Source organism: Spea bombifrons, chromosome 5, assembly GCF_027358695.1.
Source record: "Spea bombifrons isolate aSpeBom1 chromosome 5, aSpeBom1.2.pri, whole genome shotgun sequence".
Taxonomy (NCBI): Eukaryota; Metazoa; Chordata; class Amphibia; order Anura; family Pelobatidae; genus Spea; species Spea bombifrons.
In genome coordinates this window covers 50,029,018-50,050,732 of record NC_071091.1, presented here as the reverse complement: position 1 = coordinate 50,050,732, position 21,715 = coordinate 50,029,018, and the positions used below count along the sequence as shown (strand labels likewise).

Sequence of the window (21,715 nt, the reverse complement as noted above, 5' to 3'; positions counted from 1 at the left end):
CATTTAAAGGGAAAATGGGCAGGGAGTGGGGCGTGTCCTGGAAAATTCAGGTCTTGACCCGGAGAACCAGAGAAGCGGTGCTTCACCCGGCAATCTCCGGGCAAACCCAGAGAGTTCCCAGTTATGCCCATAGCTATATTTGTCACTAAACATGGGAAGCTGCTTAGTGACAAAGATGCCTATGGAAAACTGAGGATAGGCACTGGCTCCCCTCACGAAAATCATTGAGCAGTGCTGACGCCTACCAGGAAAATGATTGAGCCGCACCGGTGCTGCCCCTGAAAGTAATTGAGTGGCGCTGGCTGGCTCAATTCCCTTTACGATAGAGGGGGACGGCTTTGTAAAATGCCAGCCCAAGATCCACCTCCACGGAGAGCTGCTTGGAACATTAAGTCCCATTGCGGCTGTCACAGGCAATCCAAGATGAGTGGCCACCCAAAAATGTGCAGGTATGCTGATGCGATCAACCTAATCTCCAGAAAGCTTCTGAATGAAACACATTAGAATAACTCTGTAGCTCTGTACGGGTTAAAATACTAGGCCTTCACAATTATATAAGCTTATGGAGAAAGGTTAAAAGTCTCATGAAAAGAATGCACTAAAAGATTTGTTTTTATTTTGTTCCTTTATATGCATATCAGGAGACTGCAATTATAAGCAGTCATTTGACATTTTGGGTGACATTCCCTGCTTAAACACCACAGGGCACTGCTTAATTTTTCAGGGCATCCCTGAGTGAGCAACACTGTACAATTCTGTTGTTTACCACAAGGGATTATAATAAAGTCAACATTATATAAAAAAAACTTTTTACATGCTTTTTATAACAACATAATATTTCGAATACTCATTTTTAATGTGATACTAGTAATTAAAATAGTAGGAGTTCTTCTTTAAGAGACTACATTGTGTCTTTCATGTTTAGAACTCTCAAGACAATCATTTCCAGGTTTATCACATGACATGCATCCCGCGCCACAGTCCTCTCGCTCCGACAGAAACACTTCCCGTGTTAGCGGCCTCACGCGCAGCGTTTCCGTGTTCTCGTGTCTTAGTAAGCCAGCCAATCACGTTCAACGTTTCTGTTTCCCGTTTTGTCGGAAGGTTGGCTAACCGCGCGGGGGCGCGCGCGCCTGATATTTGGCCTGTTCTGTTTTGGGACGTAGGCGGTGCGTCAGTGGAACGAGCTTGAGGGACTGAGTCTGCGTCACGGGTCGGACAATATGGAGACCACGGAGGAAGGTAAACGAACCGTGTGTGAAATGTGTACATGTATTAAATGCACGGTCAGTAGTTTGACTCTTTATCAGTATCCGGTTACTCCGTTATATCTATGAAAATGCTGTGATCTGTGGTTACTGTCACCGTACATATCCGTGTTTTCATTCTCCTTATATGTAGTAGGAATTATTATACGTCTGTGCATAGGTAGTACGCCCCTGATGTAAAACTGTGTCACTGTGAAGATGTCCACTCGTGCCTCTATGTGTAAAGGATAAGGAACACATACAGGAAGTGATCTGCTCAGCGACTCAACATCAGTGCAATACAAGCAACCAAGCAAGAGATTCCCAATGTATCTGTGTTTTTTGTAGTCAGCCTAAGCGAGTGGCACTGACCCCTAAATGGGATGCCTACCTTTATTTATTTATATATATATATATGTATGTGTGTGTGTGTATGTAAATATATAATATGTGTGTGCTGGTGGTTGTCCCTGCCAAACAGCATTACTACCTGCTGACCTGTCATGGTTATTTTATGTGTGTTTAAAAGGATGGTTTAATGGATTAGTCTTCTTGCTTTACGTGTTGTATAAACTTCTTGAAGATGTTTGCTAGATTTGCGTGTATAAAATAATATTTTAGCTGATATGTTCTAAAATGGTACTGGAAGAGGCCTCTTAGGTAATACTAAGTAATGTATTGCTTATCTAAGCTGCCTTTTCTCAAACGGTTTCAATGGTGCTGTGTTGCATTATATATATGGTTTAGAATAGCATATTATCAATAATCTCTTATCAATATAAATAATATATATGTTATGCTTTACTATATATATATATATATATATATATATATATATATATATATATATATATATCAGAAGAACTGTAATTTTAGGATCTATGGATTTGTCACCTTATCCTCATATGTTCATACACAGAAATATCACGTTTAATGGTATAGAATCAAGTTAACACTAGGAAAATCAAATGGACTACATTTCTAGATTTCTGTTCACATTTTTTTTTAAAGCATTAAAAGCCATTAATTTTGTGATGCAAATAGTCCAGCCATCTATCACCGTTTTTATGTAACCATTGGGCCGCCACTAAGTTATCTTCTGTTTCATCTAAGCCATTTTTGCCTTTGATCCTGCTTTAACTACTTACAAGAATTTTGGTTTTATGGTTACTCACTGTCTTTTACCACCTGTAGACTGTATTTATAGGTTTATTCACAAACTTTGAATGTAATTATTGCGTGCACATTTATATAGCTCTGTGGTTTGAGCTGTTTGTAACGTATAATAATGTTCTAATGAATGCATCTGTCTATACTGGTACATCCTTGCTTACTGTTGTTAATTTGGCATCATTTATTGTTGCATCATATGTTTAGTTACTTTATGGTTGCATCATGAATACCAGACTTAAATATAAAGCGATGCAAATATGCTGTGCTATTTGAGTGACTAATGTGAATAGAATTGGCTTTGATCACTGGATACCTAGTCAGAAATATTTCTGCAGATGTGCGCATTTTCAGCAGACTACCGATATACATTTTTGGACGTGCATGTGCAATTTTATCCAGTTTCTCTGTGGTTACAGCAGATCTGTCAACCACATGCAAATGAACAGCAGGTGCGCTTTGTGGCGAATACAAATCAATACATGTATGTTCTTTTAGAAATTTTACTAGCATGTTTATGGAATAAGAGGTATTATAAGTAAGGCAAATCAAACTTTCCTCAGTACCCCGTTTCAGGAGAAATGCATGCAAGCTTCCTTCTGATGTCACAGTGTCGTTGAAGAAATCAGACACTTTGCACCAGACTTAATGCATTTTTAGCAACAATGTATATATAAGTACACAAATTAAAGGATCAGTCTTTTCCCCGTTTTACTACTATAATTTGGAGTCTAACTTGCATGTGCTTCGTTCTTCAGTAATTGGCGTTCAAAAGAAATGAGTAAAGTCTGAAAACAGAAAAAACATTGTTCCCACAATGCTGTGGCTTACTCACTCATTTCAGCAATGCTGCTTATATAACCTTATTTAGAAAAAAAAGAGATATAGTGAAACCCTGCTTATTATTGATTGTTGCTGTTTGTAACATAATATTTAAAAAAAACCCTGCAGAAGTATTCAAACCCTATGCCTATTCTATTATGTAACTGAATATCAAATAGTATACTAAGCCTTTGAATGCGTGGATTGAATATACTCTTGTATGTACACCTTGGGGAAAGTGACAAAAGATAGAGGCTAATCAAGTAATGGAAAAGGGGATCTGGGCTTGACAAACATATCGTCAAAATTGCAAAAACAGTTTAGTGATTAAGTTATTTAAAAATAAAATAACCAATACCTATGACTTCCCGCAGCATATATATCTCCTTGCGTATTTGCATTTGGTGGAGAAATCACTGATGTATCCATTTTGGGGATGGGCTCAGGCACCCACAGTAAGGGAAAGGGTTACTTGAGTAGACTGAATTCGGCAAATTGGGGAACTTACACTTTCCATCTCTGATTATTTTGGAAGATACACAACCACCTGCTACTATTGGCTTGATTACCATCATTTCCTTGGCATTTACTAGATATGTGCGCTAGGACTGCTAAGGGATGTGGATAGCCTGGACATACACCGTATTTGTGGGTCAAGTTCTTCTCTAACATTTTCTCTCTCCTTTGATTTCTGTATAGTGCTTTGTGTGGGTGCTTTCAAACATTCTAAGGTTATGAAAAGAAAACTGCGTCAATATGATTGACAGATGATGTGATGCTGCAGCTTTTTGATAGTTCTTTTTCGAATCTCCTTGGCAACTGTATTCTAATTGAATCACGCTCAACATGTTTTGTAATTGTTACATTTATGCTGCTATTCTTTTGCATATTTGTTGGCACAAGCTGTGGCAGTAACTTTATTGAAACTACTGTTGCTGCTGTGACGCCCCACTTTTTCCTCTAATACCTTTTGTGTTAATAATGTGTAATCCTTTTCTGTATACTACAAAGAGACACTGTCTTATAACCTATCTGCTTTTGCCCAGAAGATATATGCAGAGTGTGCCGGTCAGAAGGGACCCCCGAGAAACCACTTTATCATCCGTGCGTTTGCACTGGCAGTATTAAATTTATTCATCAGGAGTGGTAAGTTGCAGAATTGCCTAGAATGACTGTAGTTATGTTTTGTGATCTGTCAAATCTGTAAACCTATATTTACTTGGAATTGCATATATTTTCAACACTGATCTGCACTTTGCTTTTGTAATTTGGGTTACAATAAATACACATAATGAAGCTCCAAATTAATTTCTCAGCAGCACTGGAACTCTCACTGGTATATTCACATGCCCATCATTTCTGAATGACTTTTTGGCTGCCAGATCTATAACTTTAATATACTGAACACAAGTGTCAAAATGGGTTTATGTATGTTCTACTGCATGTTTGAGTGTATGCAACCGTTACACGAATGTCTATTTTTTGTGATTGTGTGTGCTAATGTTTGTGACCTTTTGTATTGCAGCTTAGTTCAGTGGCTTAAACATAGCAGAAAAGAATACTGTGAATTATGCAAACACAGATTTGCTTTTACTCCAAGTAAGTTTTTTTTATTTTTTTTGTTAATGCCTTGTTTGTTTGATTGTGTAATTGTTTTTTCCAAGTCTCATCCCTTCTCACCTGTAATGATATTCCATGGTGAAGCCAGCTGATTCCTGGTGCAGGAGACTGCCTTGCAGGCATTAGTACAGTCCTGGGATTCACCGATGATGTAACGTTTAGCTGATATATTTCATTGAGCCAGTATCAAAAAAGATGTGTAGTCACATAAGCTTTCAGGACATTAGGGCTCTAGTCTTCTGATGAAAGAAATCTGAGGTCCCGGAATCTTATGCCCCTTTTTTCCCCGTGTGTTTTTTAAGTCAACATAGAAAAATTATGTAATCACTTTTAGCTAAAGACTTCTTTTTGACCAAAATTGCCATATTTGTGAATCCTAGTGATCGGCACTCATGGCAAGGATTCCTAAAGCGGATCATTAACCTGTTACCCTAGGCACAGTTAGCCTTTAACCTCTTTATAGGCACAGACCCCCAAGCGGATCCCTTTGCATAGCCTCAAAATGCTGTGCGCTAAGATATGCCATCATATCCCGGCGGCTGCAATATTATGCTGTGCATATCACTAGAGAGCTGTACATTCTTGACAATGAGGGATACTAGTACTTGTTTAACCCTGGGTATATTTATATAAAAAATAAAAACATTCAGATTGGTGTGGCAGACCACATTTTTTTGGAAGCTGCATAAAGATCACCATGTTTAGCTTTGATACAGTAAACCAGACTTTCTAGTAGTTTGTTTATTTTATAATATTTGTGATTCATTTACTGTGACCTTCCCTTCGCGAGATAAACATACATAACATACTTCTAGCTATGTTAGAGGTCACAAAATACATTGTAATTTTTTTCAGGCTGACATAGTAGTTTACTGAATTTCTTTTTCTCTTGAAGTTTATTCCCCAGATATGCCATCGCGGCTTCCAATCCAGGACATCTGTGCTGGATTGATCACAAGTATTGGCACGGCAATCAGATACTGGTTTCATTACACACTTGTGGCCTTTGCGTGGTTGGGAGTTGTGCCCCTTACGGCATGTAAGTATCGGTCATTAGGCTTCAGGTTTTGAGACATCTTTTATACCATTTGGTATTAACTTTGGTTAATTTTGTACCCCAGCGAGGTGCAAATGTTTATTATTGGACTGTTATTGATTATTGTGCTGAAATTTAACATAATGATGTACTTGGGAGAAACAGAAGTCTGTTTAGTATGGTATTGGCAGGTGCTTGGTGTTTTGTTTTAAGGTACACTGTTACATTTAAAAAAAAAATAACACAACTCCCCTTTTTCTTGCTGTGTTCTCCATCAGTCCACACTTACAAAATGGTTTATTACTATTATTCACTTTCAGTGTCACACTCTAAATCCCACCACGTACATTTTCTAGTGACTACTAAAAAGGGCAGTCGCTTAATTTTGACTGTATCCCATCCCACTAATGCTTTGGCTGTTTTCCATGTTAGACTATTCTTCTATTATTAATATCTTTTATATATATATATATGTAGCGCCAACAGTTTACGCAGTGCTTAATACAATACATAAATTCAAGGGGTATGACAAGACAAGAATTGACAGACTAAGACAAACCGATACATTAGGTGGAGAGAGCCCTGCTCGCAAGCTTACAATCTAATTTATATATCATATTGTGTTTGTATTTGTATCTTCCAATGCATTCAGAAGTAAGTAAGGGTAGACACCGCAAGTCACTGTTTAATATGGTATGGTTGAGGTTGGCAGGTGCTTGGTGTTTTGTTTTCACGTACAGGGAAGCATTTTAAAAATAATTCTAAACTGTAGAACAATGGAGACACGTTCCCTTTTCTTCCCCCCTCTCTTTAGGTCGTATCTATAAGTGCTTGTTTACTGGCTCTGTGAGCTCTCTTCTGACGTTGCCCTTAGATATGCTGTCTACGTAAGTATAAGTTATATAACTGTAGCACTGTGTCCCTCATTGTACATTTGTTCTATTTCAATTAGAGGACTTCTTCCTAATTTACTTTTTTCTTTCAGGGATAATTTATTGGCTGACTGCTTGCAAGGCTGTTTTGTTGTCACGTGCACTCTCTGTGCATTTATAAGTCTCGTGTGGTTAAGAGAACAAATAGTTCATGGAGGAGCACCCCAGTGGCTGGAGCAAAATCAAGCACAACCTCTTAATGGTGTAGGACAGCAGAATGAGGTAAAAGTCGGATTATTAGTAAATCCTCAACACTGAGTCATTTCTGATTATTTTTTTTAAATAAAGTTTAACAGTTTTGTTTCAATGAAAGAATAGTCGCTATTTGAAGTGCCAGAAGTTATGTAAATCTTCAATTTCTCGATCAACCCGAGCCAGTTCTTAGGTAGAATTTAAGGCATATTTAGTAATAATTAACACCATGTGTTGTCTGCTTGCAAGCAGTATATTATTGTATGTATTTGAATGATCTTATCAACGACTGCTTTATTATCGGTCACAATATGTAGTATTTATAGTGTTAAAGCAATACATTGCATGTATCCATCTAGTGCCCGAATACCAACAGACTAAATGTGTTACATGAGTGGCAGTAAGTGACCGATGCCGTCACAGCCCGCCAGGCTTGCTTTTACTCTGCCTGCTTTCATGAAGATGTTGATCTCTGTTTATATGCTTGTTTTCTTTAAACTTGTTGAAGTGGCAACATGCAAATGAACATGCGTAGTTTCTGGTTTTCAGTCAGTGAATAGTAGTAATCTTTTCAGGTACCAGGACCTGGAAATGTTGCTGCTGAAAATGTGGCTCTTGAGCAACCTGCCAACCCCCCAGGAGACAATGCTGTTGTGGGAGAAAACCCTGAAATTCAAGAGGAGCAAGCTGAAGAAGAAGAGGAGGAAAATGATGATGAAGATGATGCAGTTATGGAAGATGTTGCTGATGCAAACAATGGAGCTCAAGGTAATACATCATGGTTGTCAGAAGTCATGTAGAGACGCTTATGTTTTTTCTGTTGCTTTTTAAGTTTTTAACCATCAACTGGGCAATATATAGGAATGAAAACATCATATTTTTATAGGCATTAGTGAGTCAAATTTACTTGGCCATTGCCATGTTCGTCCTACCCCACATACCAGAACATAAAACAGCACAAAAAAAACTAAATAGCACTCCTTTCCTAGACACCTTAGGACATATGTATAAATGCATAATTTACTTTCCACAGTTGTCTGTATGCAAGTTTGGCACGTATTTGCCGAACACATACACAAACATGATATTACCGAACAGGCCTACAGAGTAATGATGGACAGGGGAAAGTCAATGCAAAGTGTCTAAAAAAAAAAAAAAAAAAAAAAAAAAAAAAAAAGTTATGTAATCTTGTGGGTTTATTTTCACAAAACCAGTTACTTTCTGTACTGTTCAAGTTAGATCTCTTAAATGATTGTAGCATTCAGTAGCCTCTGTTAAAAGAATATGAGTTATATGAATGAGGATAAAGATCTAGCTGACTTCCTTAATAAATACTTCTGTTCCGTTTTTTACAGAGCTAGATACATGGATATAGATAAACTCCACTGTTTTGGGGTTAGATGTTAAAATAGTTGATTGGATAAGGAAGTGGTTTACAGGAGACAGAATGTTGTTGTTAATGCTATATGTTCAGTAGAGAGTCTTGTTATTAGTGAGGTGCCTCGGGATCAGTATTAGGACACCTCATGTTTAATATTGGCGATGTGGCAAAAAGGTATGGTATACCTTTTTACAGATGATATAAAGGTCTGCAGCAGGGTAGACGTTCGAAGTGGAACAGGCCAAATGATTTAAGTAATCACAAGTGCGGCACATTGCACTCTTAAGAGGCTTAGAGGTAATGTAAATGAGTTTTCATTTACTGAGAGTGTGCTAGATAAGTGAAACGGCCCTCCATAGATGAGGCTAATTCAGTGAGGGAATTTTACGATGCAACCTGCCAAAACTGTGCACTGATGTAACTTCTTTACGTAATTCAAAATGCACAGACTAGATGAGCCATGAAATTCTATGTTTCCATGAGGCGTCGTACGAGTAAGGGAACAAAGCTCTGACTAATATTCGTAGAGCCCTTTTATTTTGACGTTTTTATTTTTACGTGTTAAGTATAATCTGCATGATATGCTTGTAGATCATTTCTGTTAAAATTTCAAATGAACAAACTAACGTTTTACACGTGCAGATGATATGAATTGGAATGCATTAGAATGGGATCGAGCTGCAGAGGAACTCACCTGGGAACGGGTGAGTTTATATTACCCCCTTAAGGACCAGGCCTTTTTTACACTACAGGATTAGAGCAATTTTCATGTTTTTTACTAATTACTGTTCAAATGTAAGTTTTCTTCTCAATTAGTGTACCCGCACAAATCTTATATTTTCTTTTCAGCACAAGGAAAGTAAGACATTATTTTGTATGCAAAAAATAAATGATAAAAAATGTTCACCGTTTTACTTGTTTAGAAATTGTACACACAGCCAATGGTAAAATATACCCAACACCCAAATTATATATTCATTAACTTGCTCTGATTTGGAAACCACTTCGTATGCCTAGGATTTTCATCTACTATATATATATCACTGAAAAAGAAGACAACCCAGGGTGTTTTACTAGGTCTATTTTGACATGTTTCCGCCAAATTTGGCAATAACCCCCCCCCAGCTTTCACTCACCCTTTCCCATTTTGCATTACATTTCTAGCCTAGAAAAAAACTGCAGAAAGCCCCCATTTTATATTTAGCAATCTCTCCTAACAAAATATATATTTGTTTTTAATTTACTATAGATGCTGGGACTCGATGGATCTTTGGTTTTTCTGGTAAGTCATTTCTCTCTCTCTTTTATAGTGTGGTGATTTCTTATTTTATTTCTTCATGTGCTTGGGGAACTACTGTTTATTTTTTATATGGTGCAGTATATTAATCATAACTGGATAATCTGATCGTATAAAATCATTGTTCTAATAGTGTTACTTTTCGATCTCTTACCTGCTGTATAAATCTACCACTATATGTTTTAGCAAAATAGCTGCGCTATTCTTGTACTGTGCAACTTCAAATGGCAAACTGTGGAATGCTATGCATCTTTACAGTTGTATTATTAATATATACATTATTGAGGTCAAAGAAAAGTTGATTCCTCTGTCCTTTACAATTGTGTGCAAAGAGCAAGAAATAGGACAGTTCAAGTGTCCATTATGTGTATGGTAGGAATACCTTGCTATGTCAGTGTGTGTGTGTGTGTGTGTGTGTGTATATATGTATATATGTATATATATATATATATGAAACCAAAGAAAAAATGGGCACTCACGGGTCTTTGCAGTAAAGTGCATTAAGCACAATTTTATTTCAACCAGCACAGCCTGTGCTGGTTGAAATAAAATTGTGCTTAATGCACTTTACTGCAAAGACCCGTGAGTGCCCATTTTTTCTTTGGTTTCATATATCTGGCTATTTTTGGAGCACCTGGGCAAATAAAAGCCTGTGTATATTAATAAATTCTCTGAGTGTGCAGCCGCTCCCTTTGGTTTGTATGTATATATATATATATATATATATATATCACACCAGCAATTCTTATTACTTAATTACTGATGGTTATTTTAATACTATACTCAAAATTACCATGAAAGGCTTTTATTCGAAACTCAGCACTCAACATAGGATACTTGTGAGTGAAGCTACAGAAAGGCCAACAATCACTTGGAAGGAGCTGTAGAGTCGGTGACTGAGAGGACTAATGGTGCACCAGTCATTAAAGAAGGGTCACGTGTATTTTGGCATGAAAGAAGCACTGTATGTCAGGCCTATTTCAGCAAGCATGAGAGTGCCCCAGTGTAGGAAAAAAAAGTTTTGAGGTCACATCTGATCAAAATCTTGACGAAAGTGCTTTGTGTGATGCAACACCACCAATGGCTCCCAAAATATACCATCCCTTCTGTGAAGTATGGTGCTGGCAGCATCATGCTGTGGGGATGATGTCCATTACCAGGGCACATGCATTTAGTTTTAATTGAAATTAAAATGGATGGAACAGCATACAGGGAAATACTACAGGAGATCCTGCTAGCAAACTATATTTTGAGAGGAACTTAACTTTTTATGAAGGCAATGACCCCAAGCTCAAGGCTAAGGCACGATATGAAGGATAATGTAAATTAAGGAAAATGTAAATGTCCTAGAGCAGCCCTGACAAAGTCCTGATATTTGTCCCATTGAGATTTCAGAATCTTGGCAACATCTGACCAACTTATAACAGAATATATAATTTTTTTTAGTGGAAGTAGTGCTGCTTATCCTGTTGCATATATTACAAAACAGACATGTAGACAATTCCCAATAGTTTTTATTATTAACATGATTCACACTTGTATTCTCTCCCCCCAAACAAACACAAAAAGCCGGCTGCAGAACGAGTAGTAGGACATGAAAGTAGATGTTGAGTAGGTGATCGCCATTTGCTTATTTCCACCATAATTGGTGAACCCTTCATATTAATGTAATGATTCACCTGCCAATTATTTATATAATCTTGTCTATTGAAGAATAGTTTTTCTCGGTTATCCAAGAACCCCTCACTATATTGGTGTGTCTTTGCATACAGTCATGTGCTTCAGGCTTCTCTGCTTTGGAGTGAAGATTTTCATATCATGCCCTACCATTATAATCCATCTTTGTGATTAATTGCAAAATTGTATTCTGTAAGTGCCATTGAAAAGTTCTAGGCAGTTAAATACTGTTTACCACCAGCAATTTAGCTTCTCTTCTTGGTTTGTTGTATTGTGTGTGTATGTGTTCCAATTTGCGGTGTAACACTGTGCAACACAATAAAACACCACATTTTAAATATAATATATATAATGTTGCAATTTCATAAATAAGCATTGAATAATGTTTAATTATAAATGACAGTAAACATATTTTTTCTTATATTTAGGAGCATGTTTTCTGGGTGGTATCACTAAATACGCTGTTCATTCTTGTTTTTGGTAGGTATAAAAAGGAATGTTTTAAGTCCTGTATAAACCATAGCCTGGATAATGCATTTTAACATAAATGATCATGGAGTGGCTTACTTAATAAAATTGTATGCTTATATTCTTTAGTCTATCTTAAGTACCTTAGTACCTTTTTAATAGTACTATGGTTTATTAATGGTTGCTAGTTATGTTTTTATTGGTAATTGTCATGTCAACAAGCTTGATGTCTCGCATAAACAAATATAATTTTATTCACATACTGCCGCTTTGCCTATTAGTTAACAATTCCATTATTTATTTTTTACAGCGTTTTGTCCATACCACATCGGCCACTTCTCTGTTGTTGGTCTGGGATTTGAAGATTATGTAAGTGTGAGTGGTAAACACTAAACGCCATTACTTACAGGAATTTAAGTATCATATTTAGTCAGTTGAATAGGCGGTTTCTTAAAGAAAATTTACATATAGTTTCCTTTTGTATGTTATCACATAAGTGTGGCGAATGAGGCCTCTTTTGCCGTTAAGTACTTTGTTAGTTTTGATATATTTTGATAGAATATAGAATAAAAATACTAACCATGGAATAGATTTGTTTACTCAGGATCCATTTTTGTGGCTTTCACTGATATAGTGGCATACGTTTAACCCTTTAAGTGCCACAGCAATTTTCCGTTTAGTGGACCCTGAAGGCCGTTTTTTTTTTCTTTTTTTTTTGTGTGAAAGTGTCTGCATGCTGGCAGACGATCTATTGATCAACCTCCCAATATGCAGGAAAACTTCTAACTTGCAGTCATACCCTCTGTTTTTAAGTATAAACACAAGAATTCTAAAGGTCGGGTAAGGAGAAGGATGTGGATAGGCCCAAAAAGGAGGGCCCTCAGAGTGCCATCTTGTATATATCTCCTGTGTCCATTTGGCCAGCCACATATCCTATACATCACTTGCACTCTAAACATTAATACAAAATGTACCAATCCTTTTGAAGCTGCATCTTATCAAAGAATTTATGCATACTATTCTCCAATAAATGATTGTTTCTAATAGTATAAAATACTTATACTGTATTAATATTGAAATAAAAACCATTTTATTATACAACTGCATTTTATTGAATGTTTATTTAAAATTTGCATGTGTTTACTGTGAAAAAAAACACTTTTTTTTTTGCAGGTACGAGCATCTCATTTTGAAGGTCTTATAACAACAATAGTTGGTTACGTTCTACTAGCAGTCACTTTAATTGTATGCCATGTATCCTTTTCTTTTTACTCTTTTACCTGGAAAATCGTATAACTTAGAGATGTAAACTAGTCTGTAAAGGATATTACAGGGAATATTAAGCATTTTATGTGGGGGGGGGGTTTCACCTTGAAAGTGAAGAGTGGGGAACAGGTTAATCACTGTTATACCAGATATATTTAGTGCTGGTTCACGAAAAAACGTTAATTGCCCTGTCCAGTATGTTAAAAAAAACCTGCAAAGAGCGATTGTGTTGCATGTTACGCTCTCCTATTGTAATATAGTTTTTTAAGGTTTTAAGAGATCCACTGCCACATTTCAATATTTTCTTTTTAGAATATGGAAAAATGTATAGACCTTATGTTTATATGTTAGTAAACTGACTTGAATTCTGTTCTGAATGTATTTTGATTAAATACATATTATCCTTATACAAATATTCCAGGGTCTGGCAGCATTCGTTAAATTTCAGCGTTCCAGGCGTTTATTGGGCATCTGCTACATTGTTGTTAAGGTAAAATTTTCTGTAAAATAAGCTAATCTGTTTTCTTGAGGGTTTCAGCTCATTCTAGTTCATGTTGCAGATTTGCCATTGACATTCAAAGTGACATGTACTTCCTTGTAAAAAAAACTCTTTTATACGTGAAAATTTATCCCATTAATTGTTTTAATGCTTAAATCAAACTTTGTTTGTTCTCAGGTATCTTTATTAGTGGTTGTAGAAATTGGTGTATTTCCTCTGATTTGTGGATGGTGGCTGGATATTTGTTCATTGGTAAGTATCCCTCGGTGTGCAGATAAAAATCTATTTACTTAGGGCATATTTATGGAGACTATGCAAATTCAGTGTCCATTTAGAATTGCTGTCATCCCACCTCTATTAGTTTGATAAGACGTAATATTTTATATTCATTGTATTTCAGATTGTGTGTGTATACATACATACATACACATATATATCTATATCTATATATATCTCTGACTTGTTAACTGAGTGACAGTCATCGCATTGGAAAGGTAGTGCTTATTAATGGCTTCAGTGACTTTTACGTGGTTGAGCCGCTTTTACCTGTGTTATACCGTCTTTAGCTGCATATGATAAAAAATGTTTGTAAGTACGTAACGTCCATTGTTGCAAATGTCAGGTGATCTTAATAATACAGAACCTTTGGCCATCAACACTGTTGCGTACAATAGCATGTTTACAATGCTGATTTGGTATCGTCAGGTTTTCCTTTCATTTTCAAACAAAGGCAATTTCCAGTACATTTATGTTTTGCAATGAGCATAAACCAAAGTCAGTCAGACTTTAAGTAAGGCTGAAATATGTGTCTCAACCTGTACTTGTCCATGGACGATTGTAGGTCAGTTTTTCTACGGCTACAGCTGAAAATGCAGTCAAGGGGGAAAAACCTTCATACTCTCATCCAAGGTTGCTTGGTACCCTCAAGTAAAAATGTTTACAAATGTTTTTTTACCAAGAGATTTTTTGTGTGTAACAATGATCCCGTCCACTATGTCTGTGGTAGCACGTGACTTATAATTACATGTAGATTTGTTGCAATTCAGAGTATTTTAATAGATCTATGTATTTCTCTCTTTCAGGAAATGTTTGACGCCACATTGAAAGACAGGGAACTAAGCTTTCAGTCTGCGCCTGGCACCACTATGTTTCTGCATTGGCTTGTGGGAATGGTTTATGTATTTTACTTCGCATCTTTCATACTGCTATTAAGAGAGGTAAATAACAGCAGAAGTAAAAACCTATTTTGAAGTATCTTTAGGCTTTTTCTGTAAGTAGCTATTTTCATCGATTTTATAGTCGTGCATTTTTCAATTACAGAGTGGAATTATGTATTGTATAGATGCTATACAACTACGTTGCTACTTTCCAAATGTGATTTATAAGTGGAAATGCGGTTTTTAGATTATTTTAGTTCTGTTTTTCAGCTTACACCGTACCATTGCTACGCACTCATCTTTCCAGAGTCTTATATATTCAAATGGTAGCAGCTAGATGTTGCTCATTATTTCAAGAATAAATTACTTCACACTGGCATAGAGCACTTGAGTTGGGTATGACAATGCTTGCTGCCCAGTGACCTCTGCCATAATGTGAACATATATGAAGGTTGTTGCTGTTAGTGATGGCTCGGGTGGGAAGAGGCATATGGCAGGGTTGATTTCAGCTCTGCAACAAAAAGATGCGGGAATTAAGTAATATGATGCATTGCTAGTGTGACACATTTTAAATATTTTCACCTTTCTGTGGTTTGTGTTGCCGTCATCACCCCAGGTGTTTGACGCATTATTATTGTTTATTGCAGGTCCTGAGACCTGGGGTTCTGTGGTTTCTGAGGAATTTGAACGATCCAGATTTTAATCCCGTTCAGGAAATGATTCACCTGCCAATTTATCGACATCTCAGGAGATTTATTTTATCAGTGGTAATTACATAAAAAACGTTTTTTTTTTGTTTTTTTTTTTATCAGACTAGTGTAAAGGTATTATATAAACAAAGTAAAAAAATGATTTGTATATAATGAATCTTATTTAATGCCTTTTTTTTAATTTATTTTTAGATTGTCTTTGGTTCAATTGTACTGCTGATGCTTTGGCTTCCAATTCGTATTATTAAGAATATGCTGCCAGCTTTTTTACCATACAATGTCATGCTATACAGGTGAGTCAAGTTTGTACTTTTATGTCTTTAAAGTAGTAGGGCACACTTTACATCCCAGTCTGTTCCTGGTGTAAATTCTGGTTTCCATAATGACAATTTTGCTGGTTCCCTGCTGACACCAGATTTTGACATGACACAAGTCCACTTTAAGTAGTATCTATGTATGTATAAAACAACATATTTGATCTAAATGTAGATTGCATTACTTGGTTATACTAGCAAATTATGGGGACAAATACATTTTATAGTTTTTTTTGGGGGGGGGGTTCCATTTACATCTTTAGATCATATTACCCAAAGTTTGCCTTGGACTAGGTGTATATCAGTATCTTAACTTGCAACAAATATGCATCTCGTTATGTAAAATGTAAGCTGTTTATAAGGTTGTCAATATAACCTTTCGAAAAATGTGAAATTTGGCCAGCCTCTTAAGGAATATCTCTGGCCAAAAATAAGAAAGTTGGGGAATATACCACCAGTGAACTTCTAATTGCTCTACATAGTGGTTAAAAACTTAATTGCTGTGGGGAAATACTTTCAGCATTATTCAGTTTACTCGAGTGTTCCTTTATAATTCTTATATTTTGTTACTGTTTCCATGTAGTGATGCCCCAGTGAGCGAACTGTCTTTGGAGCTCCTGTTGCTGCAGGTAGTACTTCCTGCCTTACTGGAACAAGGCCACACAAGACAGTGGCTGAAGGGTCTTGTCCGTGCATGGACTGTGACAGCAGGTTACATACTGTAAGTAAGCTTTTTGTAATATCAATATCACTGTTTTTGCTGACCATCTCCTGATCTATCTATTGCCAATAGAAGACAGGTGTGACCAGGTGGAGCCTCTAGGGCAAAACTCTCCATGGGTATTATGGAATAAGCATTATTTGTAACGCTGAGTGGTGGTGTGAAAATGAGTGCATTCCATACATATGAATAAGATATACAGGCAGCAGAAAGAAAACACTTGAAGTTGACATCCAGTCATCTTGAAAAAAGAGTTGTTAAAGTAACATTAGTAGACATTGGTTATTTCTGTTAATGTTTCCTTCCACTTGTTTCAGGGATTTACATTCGTACCTTCTTGGAGATCAAGAAGAAAATGATAACAATGCTAACCAACAAGCTGCCAACAACAACCCACATGCTCGGAATAACAATGCTGCACCAGTTGTTGGGGAGGGCCTTCATGCAGCCCACCAAGCCATACTCCAACAAGGAGGGCCTGTAGGGTTTCAGCCATACCGAAGGCCTGTCAAATTTCCTCTCAGGGTAAGTTTTATTAGACAGACACAAAATCTTCATATTATTTCACCCACTTTTAAAACTCTTATACACTGTCTATATTGTCCTCAGTCATGTGGTCTTATTTTGTTAGTTATTTCAACTTCATGATAGATGGGGGGGCTTAGGCTTTTAACAGATTGTGTTGGCAACACTATTCCATTTTTGTCTTTCAGATTTTTTTCTTAATAATCCTTATGTGTATAACACTATTGATTGCGAGTCTTATCTGCCTTACATTACCAGGTAAGTGTGATTTGTAAATTTCCTTTAACGTTTAGGAAGAAAGCTTATACCGCAATTGCTAGCTTAAGAATTTTCGTCTTACTTTATGGTTTGCTTGTATTGAGTTATCGTATCACTCAATGTTTACTATAATTGCCAGAGAACAAGAAGGTTTAAGTGTGATGTTCCTTTGTGTCTTGATTGTTGGCAGGTAATACACTATATGGCCAAGTAGTGTGTTGGAATCCTCAATATTTATGCCTTAGGTGTGTTAGATTTCCTTGTATTCAACACAAAATTCTTGTTTTGTGTCTTGTTTAGTGTTTGCTGGTCGATGGTTGATGTCTTTTTGGACTGGCACAGCAAAAATTCACGAACTGTACACAGCTGCCTGTGGTCTTTATGTATGTTGGCTCACCATTCGGGCTGTAACTGTACTGGTGGCGTGGATGCCACAGGGTCGTCAAGTTATTTTATTGAAAGTGAAAGAATGGTCCCTCATGGTGAGTCCTATGGAGGTAAAAAACAAACCTAATTTCTTGAATGCTTGTTAAAAACTGCAGTGATCGTTTTTTGCTGTGAGATCCTGAGCTGCATGAATAACGTTGTGCCACCGAAAGAATTTCATGTCACATATATTCATAAAATGTCTTTTTCTGTCCATACTAGATAATGAAGACATTGATTGTTGCTTTTCTTTTGGCTGGTGTTATTCCACTTTTGCTTGGACTCTTGTTCGAACTGGTAATCGTTGCTCCTCTTCGGGTCCCTCTGGACCAAACACCATTGTTTTATCCGTGGCAGGTAAATACTTTTTGTTTTGAGATTTTGCTGTTCATTCCCAGCTCTGTCGTATACGTGGATTAAGTGGCTGCTTGGCTGCCGCTTTAATGTATGTGTAGCACTGCCTGCACAAATACCTGGGTGCTTTCTGAGTGAAACGCTGCATCTCTGGTACTTTGGGTGTTTTTATGTACCAGGCTGGGGGGGGCTAGCCCTGCCTGCCAAATGGAAGCATGAAGCTACTCCCCTATAAGAACGGGAGCTCCAAGTAGCCTACTCTGGGAAGGTCCAAGATATAACCTCGCTGCTAATTTTAGATATGTGGTGGCCCCATCTGATTGTTTTGTTTAGGGCCTCCAAAAACCTATAACTCTCACACTGTAAAACTTTATAAACACCGCTTCTGCAAATCAACCATGTCAAGTTAGAAAACTTTTAATGTGATTCTAATTCATCCATCAGGTTTGTGCGTTTGGCCCTGGGCCCAAAATACTTGTTGACCACATGGGCCGAAACAGTATCCATTCTTTACTTGTGTGCTCCTTGTACTCATTTTACCTAACATGAAGCCAACGTGAATAAAACTCCCGTGAGGCTTAGCGGTTTCAAAAAGAATTTTCAGTTTGTAGCTTAGTATGAGATGTGAGTTAAGATGTGGTGCTGGTGAGCTATGCATTCATCCTCTCAATATATACAAAAAATCATTCATTTAAATGTGCAGCCTTCCTGCGATCTACAACAAAAGGTTTACTTAACTATTGAGTAAAGTTTATGCTTTTTGAACTTTTTAAATATTTTCTTGTTCAGGATTGGGCTCTTGGAGTTCTACATGCCAAAATAATTGCTGCTATAACACTGATGGGTCCTCAGTGGTGGCTGAAAACAGTGATTGAACAGGCAAGTAAAAAAAGGAAAAGGTAACCGCTGTCCTCCCTAGGAATGCACCGAAATGAAAATTCTGAACCAAAATTCATGATTAACATGGCCGAAAATGACCCCCCCATATTATATATATATATATATATATATATATATATATATATATATATATATATATATATATATATATTTTTTTTTTTTATTTTACAAGAACAGGAAAAATTATTTAAATTTTACGAGAGGCTCTGTATAGTTTACGTAAAAAAGAAAAGTTTAACAGCGTTTCTAATGCTGGGACGGTTTTGCTTGGTTACGACATGATGGTCTTCTTTGCGTGCCTTTTTTTATTAAAAATGTGCCTCTTCGCTGCGGATTAAAGCAAATAGTAACTTTGAAACAGAAAAGAAATTGAAAGTAAATGGATCTGAAAGAAGGATTGCTTGAAAAGATTATTTCATCAGTGATTTGGCACTGTCATATGCACTTGGGGGGGATATATATATATATATATATATATATATATATATATTCTGATTAAGTGGGTGCTGGGCAAGTTGAATCTGGCCAGTTGCAAACTTTTACATCAGGTAAACAGGTTCTATTCAGCCTCCTAAATTGTCCTGCAGTACTGGTTCGTTCCCCACCAGATCATATTGCGTCAATAGTAACATATTTAAAATAACATTAAAGATGCATCTTCTTGGTCAGTAGTAAGTTAACGTTTTTCTTTTAGGTATATGCAAATGGGATACGCAATATTGACCTTCACTTTATAATTCGAAAATTGGCGGCTCCAGTCATCTCTGTTCTGTTACTGTCACTGTGTATACCATACATAATAGCAGCTGGCATTGTACCATTAATTGGTAAGTCTACCTTTACAAGGTCTATGGTGCTTGCCCTCTTTATACAAGAACACAAAACTGCTTTATCACCTGTTTTGATGTTGCTTTTAATATTTATTATTTTTTTGTGTTACAGGAGTCACACCCGAAATGCAGAATCTTGTGCAGCGCCGCATTTATCCATTTTTGTTAATGGTGGTAATTTTGATGGGTATCCTCTCCTTTCAGATACGCCAATTTAAGCGCCTGTATGAACACATCAAGAACGACAAGTGAGAAAATATATTGGCTCCTTATTTTTTTCTTATTTATTGCTTTATAGATTATCTACTATATGTATATACAACATTTTCTTCAAAAGATAATGTGCTAACTCCCTCGTATATCAACAGTTTGCTTTTAGAACCTTATCTGCTTATAACATACCACAGGGAACATAAGAAAGCTAAATTGAGCCATTCATTTGAACTGTATATTGTGCTTTAGCTCGCATTTGCCCCAAAGTGTTACTATAGCTCAACAGTGGTATATATTTGTTTTTCTCATTTTTTTGTTTTGCTTTTAAACTCCCAGGTACCTTGTCGGACAACGACTCGTAAATTATGAACGCAAATCCGGCAAATCGAACACGTCGTCACATCCTTCTCAAACAATGGAATAGACTTGATGTTTCATGAATTAACTCCTAATCACCATCTTGTCCCTTTTTCATAGACAGCTAGTTCTCTTTTCCTCTGTCTGGGCAATTCACAGACAATGTCTGTTATCTCACTATAACTTCAGAGATTGGTCAGCTCAGATACTTAAATGATTTGCTATTGGTGGCACAGTCTCGTCTATGTATTCATGAACATGTGGGGACCTGGTGCCGGACAATGACAAAAAAACACCTAATGCAGAGTCATGGAAAATCTTAATTGTAAATCTTAAAACAAACAAATGTATATTAATTTATTAAATCTGGTTGTTACTTTATTTTTATTTTTGTCAGATGTTTTCTGTTCACAAGGAAAGTTAATAGTGCCGTGAAAGAATTACTGCATACAAATATCCGGTGATCCAAATTTCACCAGAGTTGGCTCCCTGGTTCAAAGTTCATTTTTTTGTGAAATGTCTTCTCTCAATGCTGTAGCTGATGTGAGGACAATAACACTTGCACAACCAGCATATCTAACAACCTAATGAGAAAATGTGAACATTTTGTACAGTACTTTTTTGTATGACGCCAAAGTTTCTTTTTCATTTTTATTTTCTTTTATTGTGGAACAATTATCCAGTTCAGAGAGCTACAGTAGGAATATGTTGGAAGCAGTCAAATATTTCTGTGACCTTGGCAAAGTGTCATGAATTAGCTATATGGAATGTCTCTCACCATCTATGCAGCTGTTCATAAAAGGTTACATAGATGTTAAAAAAAATGGGATTTACATGTTAGTGTGAATGTTCAGTGGAATTTGCAATTTTCACTTTTGCTCTGGGAAAATAAAATGGCAGAAATTCAGTGATTGGTATAATGTAGTATTTAGACAGTGGAGTTTAATAGCAAAAGTGGTACACGACAGGGTACTTTGCAGTATGAAGGGTCACTTCTGGCAAATTCCTCTTCAGGAACGGCTGAGCTGGACATGCATAATGCATGGTTCAGTCAGACAACTGTCAGGAAACCTCAGATTTAAGCTTTTTTTCCCTTTTCTTTTTTTAATGAGATTATCACTGGGGTTGGCCCTTCATAATGTAAAGTGACATCAATGATGAGAACCTGCAGTTACTCTTAAACCCCAGTGATGGTAAAATGCAGCTTTGTGTTCATTTAGACTGTCCTCTTTTGCAAAGTAAATTGTAAACAGTATGGTTTATACAAGCAGTTTTGTGGTTTGTATAAGATGTGTGTGTGTGTGTATAATATATATATATACACAAAATTGGATTATGTAAAT

At 36.6% G+C, this 21,715-nt stretch overlaps 1 protein-coding gene across 8 annotated transcripts; it reads left to right on the top strand.

Annotated features, from left to right (window-relative positions):
* The first annotated feature begins 998 nt into the window (after window positions 1-998).
* Window positions 999-21,185, top strand: MARCHF6 (membrane associated ring-CH-type finger 6). Of its 8 annotated transcripts, none has more exons than XM_053468040.1 (26): window positions 1,008-1,242; window positions 4,289-4,385; window positions 4,765-4,838; window positions 5,755-5,898; window positions 6,710-6,782; window positions 6,881-7,049; window positions 7,595-7,787; window positions 9,043-9,104; window positions 9,650-9,682; window positions 11,803-11,854; window positions 12,153-12,211; window positions 13,016-13,096; window positions 13,530-13,598; window positions 13,785-13,859; window positions 14,690-14,824; window positions 15,412-15,531; window positions 15,667-15,767; window positions 16,372-16,509; window positions 16,827-17,034; window positions 17,223-17,292; window positions 17,593-17,774; window positions 17,941-18,075; window positions 18,862-18,951; window positions 19,667-19,799; window positions 19,915-20,050; window positions 20,352-21,185. In XM_053468040.1, exons 1-26 carry the CDS (start codon window positions 1,224-1,226, stop codon window positions 20,437-20,439), a joined length of 2,736 nt encoding a protein of 911 aa, XP_053324015.1. In that variant the 5' UTR covers window positions 1,008-1,223; the 3' UTR covers window positions 20,440-21,185. The 8 variants fall into 8 exon arrangements, with proteins under 8 accessions (XP_053324011.1, XP_053324009.1, XP_053324013.1 ...); XM_053468039.1 differs by having other exon boundaries at window positions 4,286-4,385; XM_053468036.1 differs by lacking the exons at window positions 19,667-19,799; window positions 19,915-20,050; window positions 20,352-21,185 and having other exon boundaries at window positions 999-1,242; window positions 4,286-4,385; window positions 12,153-12,217; ... (1 more) ...; window positions 17,593-17,789; window positions 18,862-19,049.
* Window positions 21,186-21,715: the final 530 nt, after the last annotated feature.

What these genes read in the sequence shown, in the direction of transcription:
- MARCHF6 (XM_053468039.1), top strand. An exon ending in GTGTAGGACAGCAGAATGAG is followed by an intron (nt 7,050 to 7,594) that starts GTAAAAGTCGGA and finishes TAATCTTTTCAG; the next exon opens with GTACCAGGACCTGGAAATGT. An exon ending in TCACTTTAATTGTATGCCAT is followed by an intron (nt 13,097 to 13,529) that starts GTATCCTTTTCT and finishes CAAATATTCCAG; the next exon opens with GGTCTGGCAGCATTCGTTAA.